The sequence below is a fragment of the Nyctereutes procyonoides genome, unplaced genomic scaffold, assembly GCF_905146905.1.
Source record: "Nyctereutes procyonoides isolate TBG_1078 unplaced genomic scaffold, NYPRO_anot_genome, whole genome shotgun sequence".
In the NCBI taxonomy this organism is placed as follows: Eukaryota; Metazoa; Chordata; class Mammalia; order Carnivora; family Canidae; genus Nyctereutes; species Nyctereutes procyonoides.
The window spans coordinates 10,515,438-10,536,738 of record NW_026575140.1 but is presented as its reverse complement, the minus strand read 5'-3'; the positions used below and the strand labels follow the sequence as shown (position 1 = coordinate 10,536,738).

Sequence of the window (21,301 nt, the reverse complement as noted above, 5' to 3'; positions counted from 1 at the left end):
AGAAGGGTATTTCATTGAGAAATGAATGAAATTCATTCATCACAGTGAAAACCTGCTGCACTTTCATGAACACCAAGAGATGGGAAACACATGGACATTTAGAAATACTAAAGAGCGGTGTACCTTGGAATAAGTATATGCAACCTCAGGATACTGTTTATATTTTGCCAGTCATCGGTCTCCTTTCTCACACATGCGCACACACACAAAATCTGATGGCATAAGACAAGAACTTTTGCTCATATTTTTTTAATGTATCACAATGAGCAGGAAACATACTTGATGAAATATTTTCAAAGGAGTATATTCAATTACCATCTACAATCAACTTAACTATGACAACAAAGTTTTTGTGACAAATTTTTTTTTCAGTTTGAAAGTTCCATGTGGTTCTGTTTGTTAGTCTCCATGTATTTTGGTACAGTTCGAGATCAGCATTGTTACAGTAACAAAAAAGCTAACAAGACTACATTATAGAAAAACACCAAGAACATCATTTTTGGTTTCACTTGCTCTATTTTTTTTGTTTTTTTTTTTGTTTTTTTTGTTTTTTTGTTTTTTTGTACATTGCAAAGGCTGTTCATATACCTCTTCACCTCAGGGTCACGTTCATTTATGCTTTCTTTCCTACCCAAACTTGCCCCCCCTCCCCCCCGAAAGTAAACAAACAAAAAAAAACTAGTCAAAGCTTTGTTTCACAGTGGGCAGTATCTCAGCGCCAAACAACCAACTCAATTTATGCTTATATTTAAAATGTTAATTTAATTTATTTAAAAAAAATATATGTCCATGAACATCAAGTGCACTGGCTTGGGTCACTGCCTCTCTCTCCTGCAACTTCCTGCCATGCCTGATAAACTCAGGTTTAAACACATGCCGTCTGTTTTACTTTATTTTCAATCATGTAAAACTTTGGCCACATTCATCTCTTTAAATAACTTTTAATTAAAAAAAAATTTCCTAGACTTAAACTTTTTCGTGTGTGTGTGTGTTTGTGTGTGTGTTTCCTTCTTAAGTTTCTTTTTGGAAGGATGGAGGAGGGATGGTTGAAATAAGTTCCATTTGGTGGGTTCATATGGTGCCATGACTGAATGGTGTCAAGTGCCAACCCACACTTAGGAGTATTTGGGGGGGGGGGGGGAACCAAACCAACCAAAACATGAAGTGTCAGTAGAGGTGAAGAACTAATTTAAAAAGTGAGTTGAGATATCCTATTCAGCTACCTACTATGCAACAGACAGGAGTTAAATTCTTCTAGTGAGACCAATCTAAACAGTTGAGCATTGTAGTGAATTCATGCTTTGTAAATGATACCAGTCATAGCCATAGTGGATGTCAACCCACAAACATCTAACTAGTTCATATTTGGCTTCTAATTGTCACCATTACTGACTGCTTTGCTACTTCTGAGTTAATGCTGAGAATTTTTTTTTTCTTTTTTGAGTGAACATATATATGTGGGTGGTAGAGTTGTAGAGGAAAGCATCAAATGTGCAACCCACTCCAGGATGAAACAATCACATAACCCCTCTGAGAAACACTGGTGGGTGGAAGCATGCTTAGCCAATCTATCCAACCACCTTGCTGTTGCCAAATATACCCACAGGTCAAGGCATGGCTTCACAAAACACTGACAGTCACTCCGCCGCACAGAGGGAGGATGGCATAGTAGCTCAAAACAAACAAAAAAAACCCCACCGTTGTGGAGGGGGTGGCAAAATTACAAGGAAATGAACTTAAAGTTGAGGGAGGAGGGAAAGGGATAGAAATTGCACTATTACCAAGCAATATCATTTTTAAAAACAAAGTTTTCAGAAAAAAAAAAACCTAGCAGAATTTGACAGGTAAAGCTAGTGTTAAATTGTTAATTGGTATCACATAGAGAACCAAAAACAAAAACAATTTTTTCTATATGATACAGACACAGAGTAACATACAACAGTTAAATGGCAAAAAATATATATATATTTCATAGAGTTACAAACGATAAAATAATGGAAAACAAAAAACTGTACAACTTTAAAATTTAAAAATGTTCATCTCAAACACAGGGAGAAATACAAGAATTCTTGTTAAAAGAAAACAGCTTGTTAAAACAGCAAATGTTTTTTTGTGTACTTTTGACACCTTATGCTACAACTGGATATTGGTATGAATAGTTAGATGGTACTCTTTAGTATTTCTACTTAAAAAATTAAAAAAAAAAGGAATTTGCACTGTGCATCAGCCTAGTTAGAAATATATACAACAGTTCAGGATCTACTCTTTCATTAAACCAAAAACAAATTCATAAAAATAAAATAGTCCCGGCTAAAAAAGAGGAAACAAGAAAAAAAGAAATCCATTTTCAGATCTTGGAATGCTCCAGTCTTTTGCAAAGTCGTTGAGTGGCTTCAGCACTGGGGAAAGAAGCCTGAAAGATGACCAATGGAACCTGCATTCACAGTCTTCAAAGTTCCCTTTTGAAACATAAGGAAGAGAATGAAGGGGAGAAGGATTTCACACTTTTGGGGGTAGGGGGAGATTGTTTCTGTTGATGTTTGGCTATGAAAGTGAAACAGCAAAGCATCTATTTGTCTCCAAAATCTACGTTTTAGCAGCACAAAGTTTTCCTTTCAAAGTTCAGATCGTTGTTTTAAGATGAGAAAGGGTGTATGTTGCGTTGTGTTATGTGTTACAGGAATACAGATATTAACATAAATACAAGTGCCTCACATACGGTTCCTTTTTTGCTCTCTGTACATTGCTATCTGCTTCTTTGTTGGCTGCACTCTGGATCACTCGCCGCTCAGACTGCCTAACACAAGGACAAAACTTTGAAGTAAAAAATGTGTCTTTTGGTATATGGAATTGTCATTAACAGTTGCCTCTCTGCTTGCAGAAGAAGCACATAACAACCTGGGAATCTTTTGTTTTACTCTTTCTTTTATTAAACTAAGTCTTGTTTGTTTAAATCAGAAACAAATTCTCAAGTAACAAGAACCCTTTCCCTTTTTTCTGCATCAGCAGTGAAAGGGTGTGTCTTTGGATTTTATTTAAAGCATGAAATTTCTTTTTCTGAGAGGAAAGAAAACAAAAACAAAACCCCTAACCAAAAACTTTTTTAGAAAGAAAAGCACACAGCCCAATTACACAAACCGAAACAAATGCTTTAGTTTAGGAAAAGAATATTTGAAGCATCTACCAAACAAGGAAGAAAAGGAGGGATAAAAAGAAAAGCTAAAGGAAGGATAAATAAAAAATAAATGGCACAAGGCTAACAGACATAGGTAACTAGAATTATATGCCTTTAAAAAGTTTCAACTCCCCAACCAAAAATAATCTGTGAGGATCCTAATGACCCCTAGAACCTTTTGAAATTCTTTCTTTAGTTTTATAAAATAATTCTGTAGCTACCCTCTAAGAAATGAAGGCAGCTACCTTAAGTGGGAGATTATAGGGTGGGAGGAGGAAGGAGAAAGTGGAATTAAGGGACAAAGGGGAGAAAAGCTTAGGCGAATCAACGGATTGCAATCTATCTGCTAGGAATGAACAAGACAACATCAAATGAGGAGCTGTCAGCTGGACCATACAAAAAGCTAAATGTACACAAAAGATTTTTTTTCCTTTTAAATCTACCATACTGCTTCAGTTCATTTCCAATGCAACAATCTACTCAACACCAAAAATGGTCATATCTATCATAAATACAGAAAGTCAGTTTTTAAAACTTATTTTTTTAAGCTACAAGTCCTCAACACTCTGTGTGTGGGTTGTTTTTTTTTTTTTTTCTGAAAGTGGGAGTGCTTAACTTTTCCCCTTGAAATTGGCTTCAGCAGAAAAGCTATCCTTTAAATCCCCAGAAAGCTAAAGCAGTTCACATTGTTTTTCTCAAATACTTTCTGCCCGTTTTTAAATTAACAAAACAAAAATCTTTTCTGGAACAAAAAAAAAAAAAACTGAAAAAATAATATATTATAAAACAATGATTCTGAAAACAGAACAAAGTGTGAGCGATTGACCTGAGAATAAAAAGACATTACATTTCTTTTTTTTTTTTTTTCTTTTAGCAAGCCATTGGTATCTGAATGCTAAGATAGCAAGAAATTTAAAACTGTAACAAGGTGGACTGCTTTCCCATACAGTGCATGCCGGGCTCCTCTGTGCTATCAACGTGGGGTGTTTATTGAAAAGGGGGCAAATATACAAGGGGTTTAAGCTCCAAGGACATTAGGGAGGCCCTGCGGACTTCTGTTTCCCAGACCAATAGTACCTTCAAAAGGACACAATGTAACAGGGTTAAGGGTTTTTTGTTGTTTTTTTTTTTTTTGTTTTTTGTTTTTTTGAATATTAAAAGAAAAAAAGAAAAGAGACAAGAATGTAAAATCACCGGCATAGATAGGTATATGGGAAAACAACCCACGCTTTTTCTTTTTTTTCCTTTTTTTTTTTTTTTTTTTTTTTTTTTGGTTAGAAGCTTTGGAATTGCAGTTAGTCTATTTTTGAAATTGGTTTGTTATTAATCTTTTTATTTAAATTCATTTGTTTGTATTGTTCATCTTCAAAGCTTACAATCTGAAGGTGTCCGTTCCTACACTGGTCAGACCACTGTCCTTGGGGCAGCTGGGGTCTTTGGGCCCCTCCACCGGGCTCGCCGGTCCGTCGGACTTTTGGCTGAGATCCGTGTCAGACTCCTCCGAATAGTCGTCTGTTGGCATCGAGGGCTGAACCCCTGAGGTGCTGCATGAACTTGAGGTAACCGTTGAAGATGAGGAGAGAGGAGGAAAAGAAGGGGGCTTCGCGGCCGAAGCCCGGGAGACCACTTGCGGCCAAGACTTCCTGGAGGCGTGGGGGGAAGCGGAGGACGAGGAGGGGGCGGCGGCCGACGGGGGAGGGGGGCTGTCGTTTGAGTGAGCGGCAGACTGCGAGGTAGATGCGGTGCTAGGATCGGGGAAGCAGGCAGAGTGAGGTAATAAACTAGGGTGCTCTTTGGCGTTTCTTGCTGCTCTCGTGATTGTTCTGTGTTTGTGCAAGGCCGACTCGAGATGTTGACTCAGAGCTTCCTCCCCACAGAGCGCGCTCTCGCACGCCAGGCAGTGGTACGAGCCGCCGCCGCCGCCGCCGCCGCCAACGCCGCCGCCACCAACGCCGCCGCCGCCGCCGCCGCCGCCGCCGCCCGTGGGGACGTGAAGCACCATCTCTTGCAGGTTCACCACAGACTGGCCGAAGAAGCAGAGGGACTTCAGGTGGCTCCTCGCCGCCTCCTCGTCACCGAAGCCCGCCTGGCACTTGCGGCAGACCAACTTGTACTGCACCTTTGGAACAATGAAGGGGTCGTAGAGGGAGTCCGCACTTTTGCTTTCTGCTTCTGGCTCTTCGGGGAGTTTCGGCAGGAGGGGGGACACCTCACGGGGTGCGTTTTTCTGCTCTTCTGGTTTGGGGGATTCTTTGGCAGGGTCTTTGTCTGGGGAAGCAGCCCCCGGGGGGACTGGGGTTTGGCTTGCTTTGGGCTGCTGCTGCACTTTTTGCTGCTGCTGCTGCTGCTGCTGCTGCAATTGCCGCTGCTGCTGCTGCTGGATCGCCTCCTGCAGACTCTGCTGGTATTGCTGGTACTGCTGCAGTAGGGAGCCCGGGGACAGCCCCATCAGGGCCTGCGACAGCGCAGGGCTGTAGGGAAACAGGCCCTCCATGCCATACATAGGCTGCAGGTACCCACTCTGCAGGGCGCCAGGGATCTGGGGGGCATAGTAAGGAGAGAAGCCTGGTACAAAGTAAGGAAGGAACTGGCTCGTGAGCAACGCTGTGGGGTCCGAAGTCAAGGCTGCCTGGAGGGCCTGCAGCTGTGCCGGGTCCACTGCATACTCCATGGCGGGCAGCGGGGCTGAGATCGTGGCTGTGGCCGCTGTGGGGGCATCTCCTTTCTCCTTCTTGGGGACAGGAAGGGGCTCCCCTTTCCCTTTGTGTGCCTTTTCCTTATCCTTTACCTTCTCGCTGTCTTTGTCCTTGCGTTGCTGTTGCTGCTGTTGCGGTGGGAGCTGTGGTGCGGGTGGTGGCTGAGCTGCGGGCGGCGGCGGCTGCACCTGTGGCTGCTGCTGCTGCTGGGGTTGGGGGGGTTGCTGAGGGGCCATCGCCATGGTGGCTTGTGCTGGGGTTGGGGAGCTCAGCGACGCTGAGGACGGTTTATTTGGTAATCCAGATGTGGGGAGGCCAGGGGAAGGAACTGTTGTGCTGGGCAGACCCATCAAGTTCGGTTTAGGAGACGTTAAAGCTGAAAGAAACGAAGACAGAACCATACGTCAGTCTGGGGTGCTGAGGATGAAGCTCAAGATGTTTTTACTTGTGTCACTGGCATGAAGTCTGAGATCTCAAGGTTTAAAGTTGAAAGATCCTCTCCAAACCACCATTTTCAGTAGAGGGGTCTCACCAGGCTCAGGGGTGGATAACCTTATACTCTATAATCAGGGCACAATCCTGGGTCAGCTCCCCTAGTTCCCCTTTCAGTTAAAACAATTTCTAACACCTTCCTGCCACACATGCCACACCCACTAATTCATATGTTCTTTGCCCAGTTCCCCAAACTAGCTGTTTACAGCTGGGACATTTGAACCAATGTCCTTCATCAAAGCTCCACAGAAACAGTATAGCTAAGAGGCCCCACCAGAAGAAGTTGTAGAGGACAGAGGTAACTGGAGAAAAGAGCAAAAGCAAGAAACCTGACCAAGCCCCAAGACCATGTGAACAAACACATGTGCCTCTCTGGTCTCCACTGCTATAGTTGAATGGATGTGTTAAGAGGGCAGAGAGGAGGATGAACAATGGGAAGAAATAAAAACGATCTATTCAGAGAAAACTGTCCCCATTACCTTGGCTCACCTAATCTGCACTTTAACAAATCTGTTGAAAAATGTAACCGTGTAGGCATATGAATCTAAAGTTTACTGGAGAAATGAGCATTCACTCTTCCTACCCATTGGAATGACATATAGATGCTTGAGAAACCACCCCCAAGAAGAGGAGAAAAGCAGTATCAGAAATGGGAACAGCCCAGTGTGTTGGCACCAGTGCTTCCTAAGACATCACAACCTACTCATACTTATGGGTAGTAAAGTTTTTTGACCAAGTCACCAGGCCCGCATGGGGTAGATACCCATCTGCAGTCACACTCTGCTTATAAAGCCTTCACTCAGCCCAGAGCTTAATATCCGTCCTCACTCATATTTCTCCCCTACTCTGAGTGTTTTGTTCCAGGTATGGAAGACAGCATTGCTATAGGTGCATCAAGACTAGCAAGGTGGGGATGCCTGGGTGGCTCAGCAATTGAGCATTTGCCTTCAGCTCAGGGCGTGATCCTGAGATCCGGGATGAAGTCCCACTCCCTGCACAGAGCCTGCTTCTCCCTCTCCCTGTGTCTCTGCCTCTCTCTGTGTATCTCTCATGAATAAATAGATAATTCTTTAAAAAACAAAACAAAAAGACTATCAAGGTGGTGGTGGTGGAGGACAGCAATGTGGGGCAGGGAGACCAGATGTGCTGAATCAGGAGATGCTGGGAAGAATTCACAGGCAGTGGATCTCAGAACATTACGTTCATCACACTTAAGAAACTAGACCGTATTCATCCCTTCTCTTTGCAGGGCATCAAAATGTAAAATAATAATATTCCACAGCTCCTCACTATTTCATCTGGACCACCTTCTGCCAAAAACTGGGGTTGTGGGGGTGTGTTCTATAACATGACACTGTCCTTATGAGAAAACACAAAGAAGCCTAGATACGCATGAAAACAATGCTGACTTCACACTGGTGCAACATTTAAAAACCCTCAAACTTCAGATGACGAGGACAAGATTGCCTCAAGCTGCCAATCCCAGAAAAATAGCCATTAATGTTTGGAAAGCGAAGGGGGATGCCTCCCTTGGCTTCACAGAGCAGCATTAATTTACTCTTTCAAAACAGCAGAAAAGGACTACTGAAATGAAGTCACCCAGTTTCCTCAATGCACAGAAGGAACTGAAACCACAAAGAAGTATGTGACTCAGAAAAAGCCAGTAAAGGTTCACTGGTTAAACTGGCACGCACAAGATGGAGAGCAAATGGATTATGAATTCAACAACTTAGGACATGGCTCTCTCTCTATGTACTTCTAGGCAACAGGCCTGCTCCATGTTATAGGTTGGAGCCAGACAGAGCCAAAAGATCAGTGAGGCAAGGAGAAAACATCTAGAGATTTCTCCATCTCTGTGGCATCAGGCTTTCAGGAGAAAAATCCAGGTCAGAAGGCCTTACACTGACTTCTGTATCTTGAATAGAAGAGAAAGGAATGGTTAAGAATTATTTACAGAACCCTTGCTATATTTACCAACTTCTGTATTAGCCACATATGATGTAGTAGTAGCTCAATATATTCTCAAAATAATTCCGTGGCCTCAGTTTTCTCATCTGCAAGATTATCACTAATAAGGCATCTCATCCCCCGATACCTGACGTGTGCCTCTGGAGTCAGACTGACGCTGTAAGGATTGTGTCTGACACACAGCTGCTGTTTGGCCTTATGCCCACCCACTGACTGCATGAAACCTCAACTTTCCATAATATATGGTTGTAGGGACTAAATGGAAGGTCATATGGAAAGAGCTTACCATTGGACTTGACATATTAAATACAAGTTCCTTCCCCCATTCCAGATCCAGCACTCCTGCGAGCTGTGGTACAGTCAGGTGGTAGTAATGGGGGCACACCTGGCTGCCTCTAGTAATTAAGAGCATACCTTTCTATCTTGAGTCCACTGTTAGTGGTCAGAACCTGAGTAGCACTAAACATATACCTGTTGACTGACTGGCTCATATTGGGTGTTGTGGAAGGAGCACATAGCACTGGGAGCCTGGAGGCCTGGGTGGGAGCTCTGGCTCCTACCCTAGCTTGCTGAATGGTCTTGACCTCTCTGGCCCTCAGTTTTCTCATCTGTAAAACAAGGGGAATAGATCAGACATTCTAATTCTAATTTTTTTTTCACATTATTACGAAACCAAGCCCTTCTGCCAAGGTCCTGGGTTGCAAAGGCAATTCAGTGCCTAGACACGTTCCATAGCTTGATTCTTGCCTTATGTCTTGTTGGCTTTAGCAGAATTCTGTGACCTTACTTGCCAACAATGGTAAGCAATGACTTACGCATCTTAACCTTTTTACCACTTCAACCCCTGAGAATGGGAACACATTCTGAAGGCAAGGAGGCACTTGAAAGGCTCTTGTTTGGTAAAAGTACAGTGGTCAATGCAGGCCCTGAGTGGGATGGGGGAGGGGCATGACTTCCTAACTTCCGCCTAAGTTTCACAGGATCCTGGAGGTCCAGTTTAGGAAAGACAGCTGGCTCCAGAGAAGAGGGGTGACGGCAGAGAAGGAGGAACAAGAGGACACAGGAAGAACTATCAAACTCCCTATTAATAATAGAAAAATAAGAGTACCAAGTATATGACTGAATTAGGGAGCTGGGGGGAGCAAGAAAGAGATGGGCAAAAGGAAATGAAGGGGTGATTGAAGATCCTAAAAATGAGCATTAATGTTTTTTGTCTGTCTGAAGACTCAGAACCATACTGCCCAATACAAGATTCCTAGTCAGTGCATTCGAGTACAAAGGTAGTCTCATTAAGAACTACTGTAACCACTGTTGTCCTGGCGAGGGAAGAAGGCCAGGAGTCAGGATCCATCTATGAGAGCTTCTTTGTGACAGCAGTTCTGGCAGCACAGCTCTCTAAAAACAGGGGCAGGGACCACAGGTAAGGACAAGGACTTGATTTAAGTTCTCTTAAACCAGTTTCCATAGAGCACAATCCAGAATTAGCTAGGATATTCAAATGCCTTCTATTTTCAACAAATATCTAGAGTGGATTAGCAGTTTCACAAAGACCGACTGAAAGGGTCTCTGCTAGAAACCGCGTTCTTGAAAACACCCCAGGATTTAGGATGCCAGGACCCTCAAGTTCTTCCCTGTAGCATACACCCTGGTTGTTACTGAACATCAGGCAAGAGAATAATTTCAGAGCAGACTATGCCAACCAGAGGATCCCATCCCTGAGACTGGGAAGTCCTAGAACCATATACACCACAGCACTAGGGAGACTCGATGAAAGGGACCAGGAGTTCTGTTGCTGTTAGAAAACCTGAAAGGGAAGCTTCTTCCTATCTGTCCAACATTCAGAGGGTTTGGGTGGTAGCCAGAGAACAGAATGCTAATGGAGCAGCAATTTAAATGCTTTAAGAATCACCTGGAGCAAAACCCACCTGTGTTGGATGGAGTAAAGCCCGGCAAGGAGGGGCTGTTGAGGCCGGGGAGCAACACAGGTGGAATGCCCTGGAGCGCCGGGTATGCTGTAGGAAGGTTAAGAGCCTGAAGAGGGGCATTGTCAAACATCCCTTGCTGCTGAGCTGCCAGTCCAAGGACCTCATTGGCCTTTTTAATCCGGTCCAACTCTTGTTGAGCCATCAACTGACGTACAGTGGCTGGGTCAAAGTATTCTTTCTCCTTGTCCAACTGGCTTCCAATGGTGTCTTTAACTTTGGAGATATGCTGTTGGGAAAAGATATGGTCACGTACAGACAGCCGAGCGCTGTACTTGATGCCACACAAAGTGCACTCTGTTTTCGGTCCCTCGTAACTTGTTTGGTTTATACCAAAATGCTTGGCCATGCTTAACTTGGACTTCTTCTCTTTTGCCCGGGCATTCTGGAACCAGACCTGAACAACTCTCTTTGGCAGTCCAATATCATTGCCCAGGACCTCACACTCTAGCATGGTGGGTGTCCTGTAGTCATTAAAGCATGACTTTAGGACTTTCAGCTGCAGATTGGTCATTTGAGTGCGAAAACGTTTCTGCCCTGGCCGATCCCCACTGTCTCCAGATTTGCCTGCTGACCCACTTGCACCAGGACTCGGGGAGCAGGGGTCTGCAAGGCTTGAGGTTTCACTGTAGTCCACTGTACCTTCATTGTCATATTCCTTGCTGTAAAAGCTTGGGGCTGGGCTGACCAGACCAGATGACAACCGATCTTCATACTCAGACATTGCCATCATGGCCGCTTTGGTCAGCCCTTCATTGGGTGCAGAAGAGGATTTGGTTTCAGTTGCTATTCCCGTCGCACTGTCATTATCTGCATTGCCCTCATCTCCAGTAGTGGTATCAGTGATTGCTGTGTTGACAGAGGAACAGTCGTCATTGTCCAGCTTGGTTTGGTCAAAGTTAAGATTAACTGAGGACATGGAGGGGCTTTCAAAGTCTTCAATCCCTTCCACTTTGATGGAAGAAGGACTAAGAAGAGTTCTGGGAGACAACTCCATGGTTTTACTCACAGGTGAGAGGGGAACACCTTGGGCATCATTACTGCTTGGGGGCAGGTGGGAAAAGCTGGCTCCATCGAAAATATCTCCTTTCATCTGGAGTCCCCCATCGCAGTCTAAAAGCATTGCAGACAGAGTTAGGTTGTAGCCAGCTCTCTTGGCTTCGTGCCAATGACGGGACCGGATATGAGCCTCGAGGGCAGTCTTGGCTTTGAAGAGTGCTCTGCAAAATGGGCATCTTCTATGGGCCTGGGCTGGGCCCACAGCCCGGAACTGTCCTTTCCGTTCCCGGGCTCGGGTATTTTGAAACCAGACTTGTACCACACGTTTCTTCAAGCCCACCTCGTGCGCAATGTGATCCAACATCTTTCGAGTTGGATTGGAGTCTAACAGATACTTTTGGTACAGAATTTCTAGCTGTTCTGGTGTAATAGTTGTCCTCAAACGTTTGTCTCTCTGGGGTTCTTCTCCTCCTGTTCCACTGTCATTTTCTCCAGGGCTCGCACTGGCCTTTTCCTCCAGCTTCCTCTTCAGAGTGTTCATCGTGGAGGTTGGAGTTGAAGGAGAAGTGGCTGAGCTGGCTGGAATCTGAGGTATGGCCCCAGAGAGCAGCTGGCTCGCCAGGAGTGGGTTACTAGGGTCAAACAGCATGAAAGGCATATCCAGTGACCTGTCCAAAAACTGGGGGTGGATGAACTGGTTCTGTGCACTCAGGAAATGAAGCTGCTGATGCTCCTGCCAGTGCTCAAACGATGGAAAGGCCAACTTACATTGGTCACACTGGTAGGGGATTAGCTGAGGAGGTAGGTTTGCCAACTGTTGAGGAGTCGACGTGTGGAGGGGCTTGAGGGGCAGGTGGGAGAGCTGAGAAGGACTGGGGCTTGATTGGGGTAAGGGGCACTGAGGTGGGGGTGCTTGTGGAGGAGGCTGTGGTAACGAAGTGGGGGAAGTGAGCTGTGGGAGCTTTTGCTGGGCTGCGCTGGTCTTCTGCTCGGGTTGGTCTTGCTGCTGCAGCTCTGCCTTTGGTTGTCCTTGCTTTTCTTGGGTTTGGTTTGGCTGTGCACTGGGAGGTTCAGACTGCTTTGGTTTCTCATCACTCGCCTCTGTTTTTGAACTAAAAGTGGCCAGTTCATCAGCCTCCGCTGTGAGCTGTAAGAAAGCAGAAGAAGCTGTGTTGGCTGATGGTGCTGGGGCACTATAAGCCTGTGAGGGCATTGGGGTGCTGCAGGAGGAGCTGGTAGGTGTCAGGATTTCCATGGCATCCATGGAATCCTCATTTTGGCTGTCATCCTGCCCCTCCTCATCCTCATCCTTGTAACACAGCTTCTTCTGATGCTTGATGAGATCAAAGATGCGCTGAAACACTAGGCTACATTTTTTGCACTGGTAGTTCAAGTTGCTTGTTCGAATATACCTATCATTTGTAAGTTCACGCCGCTCTCCATCTTTGCCCTCCCCCTGATTCTCATAATTTTTCCTGGCCTTCTGTCGGGCATTTTGAAACCATACCACTATGACTCGGGTTGGAAGGTTCAGTAAATTAGACAGTTGCTCAAATTCATCATCCTTTGGGTAAGCATTGGCATCAAAGAAGTCCTGCAGGACCCTCAGCTGGTAGTCAGTAAACCTTGTTCTTGAAGACCTCTTGCTTCCCCAGTACTCCTGCTTCTGAGGTTCTGGTGAAGGGGGCCGAGAGTCGATCTTGAGCTCCTCCAGGCTGGTGATAGGAGGATTGCTAAAGTTGTAAGGGGAATCCTTGTTACGCTGCCGCTCTTTGAAGAGGGTGTTTCTGAACCAGTGCTTGATCACTTTCTGGGGCAACCCAGACTTGTCTGCCATTTCTTTGATCTGCTCTTCACTGGGGGAGTTGTTAATGTCAAAATACTGCCGCAGGACCCGGAGCTGGTCATCCGTGATCCTAGTGCGAGGCCTCTTGTTTTGCTGTTGGAGGAGGCTTGGATTGAGCTGATGCTGGTACAGCTGGGCTAGATCTGCAGGCAGAGGCTCCACAGGTCCAAGTTGAGGGGGCAGCTGAGCCGGCAAGGTCTGCAGTGGCATCGTCTGCATCATCAGCGGTGAGAAGATGGGCAGCTCCATGGGCATTGAGAGTTGGGTGAGTGGGACGGATGGCTGGGTCGGTGCAATTGTGGGTGAAGTGATGGGTGGGGCTGATGCAGGGATGGCTGGCGTGGAAGCTTGCTGAGGTGGTGCTGCAGGAAGAGGGGGTGGAGGAGGTGGTGGGGGAGGTGGTGGCGGTGGCTCTGGAGTCTGGGGCCTTAGGGGGTACAGTTTATCGTAGTGCTCTCGGTACTGTTTAGCAAATCTCTCCAGCTGTTTAAAGGGAAAGTAGTTTTGATGAACGTGCTCTTGATGACTCTTTAAAATCAAGATGTTAGAAAACAGCTTGCCACAGGAGTCACACTCAAGCTTTTCCAGATTCTCTCCCTGCTCAGTCTTCCCATTCTTCTTCTGCACCTTCTGCTTGTTCTCGTTGTACTGAATGACCAGCTCAAAGCCAAAGTTCTCCAGCAGGGCCTTGGTGGCATTCCCTCTCGCATCTGAGGCGATGCGTGGAGGGAGCATGGAAGGCTCAGAACTACCTGCTGGTGCCAACTCTTTCTTCTCTTTCGCCTTCAAGGCATCTGGCAGCGATTCCTTGGGTCCTAGGTTGCCCTCTCCCACCTCGGCACTGTCCTTCTCTCTCTGGCTTTCTTTTTCTTTTTCTTTGATGATCAATTTGTTTTTCTTTTCAGAGTGCTGGCTTGGCTGGAGAAGGGCAGAATGACTCTGGGCCAGAGAGAGCTGGCTTTGCTGCTGCTGCTGCAGAATCTGCTGGTGGCTCTGTGGTGGGATTTGGACCTGAGCCTTCAGGTCATCCAACAGGCCTGGGCCTGTCCCCGTCAGTGTCAGTGCCCCGCTGGTCACTGGCAAGCTCACCTCCGGGTTGAGCTGGAACTCTGCACTGGGGATGTAGAAGGGGAAGAGGAGATGTTGCTGCTGCTGCAGCTGCAGCAGGGTCTCTGTGGTCATGGGGAAGTGAGGAAGCAGGGTGGGGTTAAACAACTGAGACTGGATCAGGGCAGCTTGCTGCTGCAGCTCCTGCTGCAGATGAGCCTGAACCTGAGCCTGGGCCTGGGCTAGTGTCTGTGCTTGCTGTTGTTGCTGTTGCTGCTGTTGCTGCTGCTGTTGCTGCTGCTGTTGCTGCTGCTGCTGCTGCTGTCTGGATGCAATCATATCTGCCAGCTTCTTCCGATTGGCCTCCTTGGGCTCTGAAGGGGAAGTGATGTTGGCACCAATGGGATTCCCCAGGGGCGGCATCCCTACACTTTCAGTGGGCACTTGGCTCAGTAAATTGGAGCTCGGAGTGATGCCAGCACTGCTCGGGTTGGTGGTGGTGAAGGTGTTACTGCCACTAGTGCTCACAGGACTTGGGGTGGAGGAGCTCAGGGAGACACTGCTGCTGTTCCCCGTCCCATTGCTACTGCCGCTTGCAGCCTCCAGCTTGGCTGCTCGGGCCTTAGTTTGATGCAGCACGGACCGCATATGGATCTCCAAAGTGGAACTCTGGCTATAGGCCACATTACAAGTGTTACACTTAAAAGGTTTGTTGTCTGGGCTGCTGGTGGGTTCTGGCTGGCCAGTTGCCGATTCTTGAAGGGCTCTCTTCAACTTATGCAGGTGGGAGACAGAATTATAGTGCACTAAGAGGATATTCTTTTGAGTGAAAGATTCCTTGCAGACGGTACACTTGTAAGGGCGAGAAGGGTCTAGAAATTTCTCCATGGTGAAATTGGGACCTTTTCTGAAAGGTAGAGCTCTCTTTGGCTCTGAGCCTGAGTCTTCTTGTACCGACCCAGAGTCACTGCCTGTTGGGCTCTGTTTGTCTTCTAAGTCACTCTCTTCCTCCTTGTCTTCCTCAACAATTATGGTGTGGTCCTCAGCCAGGGTAGGGTCTCCCATTGCCAGGAGGTCCCCATTGGCCAGAAGGCCACCATAAAGCTGCTGGATGTCAGCCTCACTCAACTCCAGGTGGCTTGTCTCAAGGTGTTTTTTCAGAGCCTGAAAAGTTCGGAAACTACGCTGACAAAGACAGCACATGGTGGCAGCTCTGATCACATGGTACTGAGAATGGAGCTGCAGCTTTTCAATGGTCTTGAAAGCCAGGCTGCATTGATTACAGCGATACTTGTACACATGGCGATCGGACACAGGCAGCTGAGGCCTCTTGGCATGAACCTCATTGAAGTGCGTTTGAAGAGTGGCAGAAGTTTTGAAAATCTGGTTGCACCCCTTCTTCCAGCATAAGAAGCCTGAATCTTCTCTCACAGAGCCTGGGTCAGCAGGAGAGGGTTTCAAATCTCCGCTGTGCTCTGTGCTTACAGAGGGCAAGATGTTCTTTCCCAGATCCTCTGAGGTTTCTGTAAAAGAAAAAAAAAAACAAAAAACAAAAACCAAGCCCAATGATAAAGAAGGCTTTGTTTCAGGATGGCACCCAGAACTATCTACCTAGCAAGTCCTCATGAATACAAAATCTTATAGTAAGGGAAATACCCAATTGGAACACAGACTCTCCATAAAGCCCCCTAGAAAGAGTGCATATTCTAAGCAAATGCACATGAACAGAGGGGACTAAAAGGAAATACAAAAGTTTCCTTCATAATAGGTCTGTATCATATCATGGTCTTTACACACCTTTCAGTTGCTTAATTCAGAATCTTAAATTTCTCAAGAACTGTGATCTTAGACTGGATTCTCCTTTAACATGGACTTGAACTATAAAATATGTGATTTAATGCTATCCTAAATGGTGGGGAATTTAAGATAACTGCTGTCTATTGTAATATAAGAAATTCTGGAATATGTTTGTTAGCTTATTTTGTTATAATATTACTTTTGACTATTAAGAAACGAACATTCAGTGGCCATTAAAATACATCAAAATTATTTTCTACAGTGGTATCATTCTGACCCTTTTAAAGTCAGCTGTATCTACCTTTTAATATGGACAAATTATGGGGGAAGGTGTGGGGCAGTAGTGGGGCTCAAGTCTTCCCAGTTTAAATCTCAGCTGCTGACAAAAGGTGAAAGATGTAGGAGAGCCTCTAAAGTGGAGGTCTAATGACCCATCTAGCTAGGAACCACCACGGGGCACCAGCATCCATGTCTAAAACAATGTTCTTTCCAAATGTACTTCTATGCTAGAGCTCAAGGCAATCCCAGAAGATTCAAAGAAGAACTTTGTGCAGAGGAAGCTCCTGGAGAGAGACAGCTAAATCAGTGCCCTGAAATGCCTCCAATGCTCTAGAAGGCCTTAATAATTAAGTCCTCAGAGATGGTGAGTCATGGCTCTATTAACTGAGTCTCTGGTTATTCACTCCCTAAATGTATAGTCTGGGGGGAACAGGTGTCCACCAAAATCCCACTGGCTCTCACCTTTTTTTCTTTCCACTTTCAACTATATAAATAGTGTACAAATACATGCCAAGAACCAAAGTATAAAGTAGGTGACACCAGTGCCCCTCATCTCTTAATCAGTTACATTCACCTTAGGAGGAATGTAAGGATTCTTGGCACTCTTGCTCAGTGAATATTTTGGCCCAATATTTCATTTTGTTTCCATTTCTAGGCGTCAAGAATGACACTAACCAGGCTGCTTTCCTGCCTCTTCCAAACTGGAGTTCCCGTCTCGATCTGGAATAGCTGCTGGGAGAAACATGCTGCTGGGCATCACCATCTCAGGGGTGGTCACCTGAGGAGTAAGAGGCAGAGAAATAAGGAGAGTCAAATGGAGAGGAAAGAAACACAAAATAGGGAAATGTGTAAAAATTATTTAATAAGCAAAATTAGCCTTCACCAGTGTAAAGCTGGAAGTGTCACTTTTCATAGCTCACTGAAGATTCATGTTTATTAGACAAAGCTCACATCAGTCAAAAGTGTTTCTACGGTTACATTCTGGACATAATTAGCAGTGCACACTTGAAGAATAATCTTATTATTAATATTTTTCCTTTATGCAGAATTTTGACTTTGATCACTGACAATGTTTTGTCATGGGCTGTGAAACTTCTTGTGCAACCAATTAGGTAGATAAGTTGAAAGGCCCACCTTAAGCTGCTGAAAACATAATAAGGGCCCTAATTAAATCATACCTAGTAAAGTACACTGTAATCTTGAAGCAGGGAGCATTGTAGTACTGTTTTCAAAATGTATTCAGGCAAGAAGAGGAGGGGAATAAGAGCGAAGGAAGGGGTAAGAAGAAAAGAAGAGAACAAAGAGAAGGCTAAGGACACGCAGACACATTGGCAGATTCTCCAGGAAACAACATTTTGTAACCCTTTAGAAGCTAGATCGAGTGCAAATGACATTTCTTACAGCTCACTTCAACCAGAATTTCTTCTAGAATCTTTGCTTGAGGTGCTCAGCATCAGAGGGAGCGTCTGGCCAGTGTCCCAGCCACAAAGGGTGCCCTGCACAGCATTCAACACTAGGGCAGCCCCACCTTGACCATGGCTATTGTTTGTTTGCTAATACGGCAATTCCAGAATCAGCCTGGATCAGGTTAGATCCTTGGATATTTTTCTCTAGGCTTCTCTGACATGTGGCCAGAAGTCTGTCTGAAGAAGTTACCATTTGTTCCACATTTACATGAAAAGCAGCCCTCAAATTCAACATAAGAATGAAAGATTCTTCATTTTAAAAGAAGTAATATTCCTTTGCCTGCTATAGGGTGGAAGGCTAGTAGGTGATGATCTTGCTAAATGAATAAGAAATGGTCTCCTGTTGGATGACAGTCTGAGAAATGAACTGAACAGAAACTTCACTCACACCACTAACCTTTCTACATGGTGTCCAGCCCTACCTGAAGGAATAATTTTCCCGTCAAACTCAGGTATCTTGATAATATCTTCATTTGCTGTTGCAAAGATTGGAACATCTAGATTACTGCTCAAAATTAAATAAATTAGTATTAATTTTTAATGGTTTGAAGATCCTGGACTTGCTCAAAATAGCTTGCTGACATGTTCCCTAGAAGCATCGGTGAAAGGCTCCAGTGCTAGGGGAAACCCAGACAGCTGTCCCCATGAACACCAAAAAGGTAACTCCTCAGTACATTTAGGGGTTCAGCAACCCAGATGATTGTAGGTACAAAAATTAAGCAACAGGCACTATGGAGAAAGGTTCTGAGAAAGCTTGTGTTTCTGAAGAGCAGGTGCATGGCAGGTGAATGTGTGTGACAGAGAATTCCTGCTCACAGACATCTGCACCCTCACACAAAGCTCGTCAGCAGCTGGTTAAGGCTAGCTGTTGATGAATCGTTAGGAATGGAGCAGAGATTGCCAAACTCATTCCATCTATTTTCTTTTTAATAGAAAGCATTTCTGACCAGTATGGTTGGGGAGTCCAGCGGGAATCCAAGAAGTGAAAGGTCACCGATTAATTTATAGTCCTCAGCCAAGGGGGAGCACGAGGTTGGGGGCAGGAGGGGGAGAAAGGGAAAGGAAAAAAGACTTCCCCCCCACCTCCTTTCTCGGTTGTAGCTGCAGGATCAGTCCTTTCCAGGGATCTTTAGGAATTATGAAAAATGAATCATGAGAAATAAAAAAAAAAGCCCTACAGAGTAAAAAAGAATAAAATTATCTAACACCTCAGCTGCACATCATTATAGAAAACTGTGGGCTTTTTATACGCATTACAGTAAGGCAGACATCCCCTCTAACAGACTCAGTACGACGGATCAGTAATTGTTTTCATACACTTTAATTAGAAAAACTCAGATGGCTATGAATAATAATGGAAAAGAGAGACTTTTGCACTTGAAAGGTTGAAGTCAATCAAGTGTGAATGACGGCAAAAAAGAAAAAAAAAAGACACCAATTCATCAGCCCTCTGTTGTCTCGCCGCGACTTTAATCATAATTCCTGATTGGGATTCAAGAAGGCAGTAAGCAGAGGTTCTTTGTCTGCCTTCACCTTCCATCAATTAACTCTTCCCGAAATATAATCATCAACCTCACATGCTCCTCTGCATCTTAATCTGGGCCTCCAAACCTGTAAGTCTTGCCCCATATGTGTTTAAGTAATTACTTTTATCTACCTGCATCTTCTTATCTGCAGTGTACCCAAATTCCCTCTGGGGGCTAAAAGGGTTTGGTATATAAAATTTTGATGGGCAAGAAATTCCCAGGGGGAAAAAAGGAATGTCCCTAAAGGGAATCCTGAGGATCTAGAAATTCTGGTGGCACATGTGTCTCAACAGAGATTGAGAACGGAAGCCTCTTTCTTGCACAGGCTACTGGAGGGCCCCATGGTGATCCTCAGACACTAAAGTTCCCATGCCTTTGTCTAGGCCTGCCTCTCCTATGAGTTTCCAAAGCTTTTCACTCAAACTTTGCAGGTTTTGTAAAGAGCCATAGAGTTCTGCCAACAGCTCATGGAGGAGTTCTGCTCCCCAAGGAAAAGGAGAGTTGCCAAACATGGAGTTCCTTCAACACTTGCCTTGGCATCCCCCTTGTTTTCCAGTCCTATCTGGTTACCAAATGGTGTGGAAGGTTCAGACTCTTCTAGCCACAGCATCTGATGGACAGCTGAAGGTCATGGGAAGGGCAGTCACTCAAGTGTACTACGCACAGTTCCATGAAGACCTTCCCTTTCGCTAGGTGCACTGGAGCATGTAGGTGTACAAGAGGACACAACCTGACTGCAGCATAACCACAGCCATCCCAGATGCGGCCAAAGCTCAGAAGCCGTGCAATAACTGGATGGCATCACCTTCCTCTCCAAAGAAAACACATGCATGGAAACACTCTTTCCTCCCTCCGTCTTCTCTCTCCCCACTTCTATTCCATCCCAGGCTCAGAAGCCAAACAAAAAGTTACAGGTTTGGCCAGATGACAATATATAATGGATACACACAACTATACTTTCTACATTTCACTATACCATCCATGTAGATGGATTCTTCTCTTAATCTGTACACTCGTAAACATAAAATATGTTAAATTATGTCCCCAATACTCAATGTATAGAGGGGACCTGGGACTGTTTAAAACAGACTTTTGGGGCACCCACAGGGCATAGTTGGTTGGGTGATCGACTTTTGGTTTTGGCTCAGGTCATGATCTTGGGGTGTTGGGATCAAGTCTTCCATGGTGAGGCTTGTGCTCAGCAAGGAGTCTGCTTGGGATTCTCTCTCCCTCTGTCCCTACCCCCCATGTGCATGTACTGCATGCATGCACGCGCGTGCACACACAAACACACACACACAATCTCTCTCTCTCTCAAATCTTTAAAAACAAACATTTAACCAAGAGTAAAACAAACCTTGCTCTAGTAAGAAAATGCAATTGATTAGAGCCATTATTTCCTCAGAATTTGGGTCTTCCAAGACTGGCCTTAGCCAGGCAAATGGCAATTCCATGGTAATCTTCTAGATGCCACATATGTTCTCCTCAGAGTATGCAGAGTCGATGGGAATATAGGAAAAAAACAATCATCTGAGCTGGGGTGCTGAGAGTTGGGAAACAGTAGCTCTGGTATCTTTCTAACTTACAGGTCTCATGTATGTAAGAGAAATGTGGAGTTCTGATGCTAGAAATCTTCAAGTATAAACAGTTCTCATAAATAACAATAGAAATAAAAGCATTCCACACTGATACTAAAAGTCTTCAAGCTTAAGCAATTTCAAAACAACTTAGTGTTGAGAAGGAGGGGCCTCAAGTGATTCTGCTCACCCATCCATTTGACCGTCATTCACTATATATTGTACAGGGTCCCTGTACTACATGTTTGTAAGATACAGTGAGACACTGTCCTTATGCCCAAAAAACTCACAAGCCAGAATAATTAACCTTCCAGAGATCATAACCTCAGAAAATCTGATGAAGGCTGCAGACACCTGAAGAAATACTTTCACACAGAGACTACTGTAGATAATTTCAGGAAATCACAGGCTCCCTAAGGGAAAATCCATGGACTGAAGTTAACGATCTTTA

At 45.0% G+C, this 21,301-nt stretch overlaps 1 protein-coding gene across 3 annotated transcripts in view; it reads right to left on the bottom strand.

The window, feature by feature from the left end:
* Positions 1-254: 254 nt before the first annotated feature.
* The window catches only part of ZFHX3 (zinc finger homeobox 3), a 246,768-nt gene continuing 225,721 nt past the window's right edge, over positions 255-21,301 (bottom strand). For all 3 annotated transcript variants that reach the window (XM_055305892.1, XM_055305891.1, XM_055305893.1), the window contains 3 exons: positions 16,957-17,059; positions 10,257-15,728; positions 255-6,247 (listed from right to left, as the gene is read on the bottom strand). In XM_055305892.1, the coding sequence (XP_055161867.1) occupies positions 4,548-6,247; positions 10,257-15,728; positions 16,957-17,059 (7,275 nt within the window). In that variant the 3' untranslated portion in view covers positions 255-4,547. The remainder of the gene's footprint in view (positions 6,248-10,256; positions 15,729-16,956; positions 17,060-21,301) is intronic.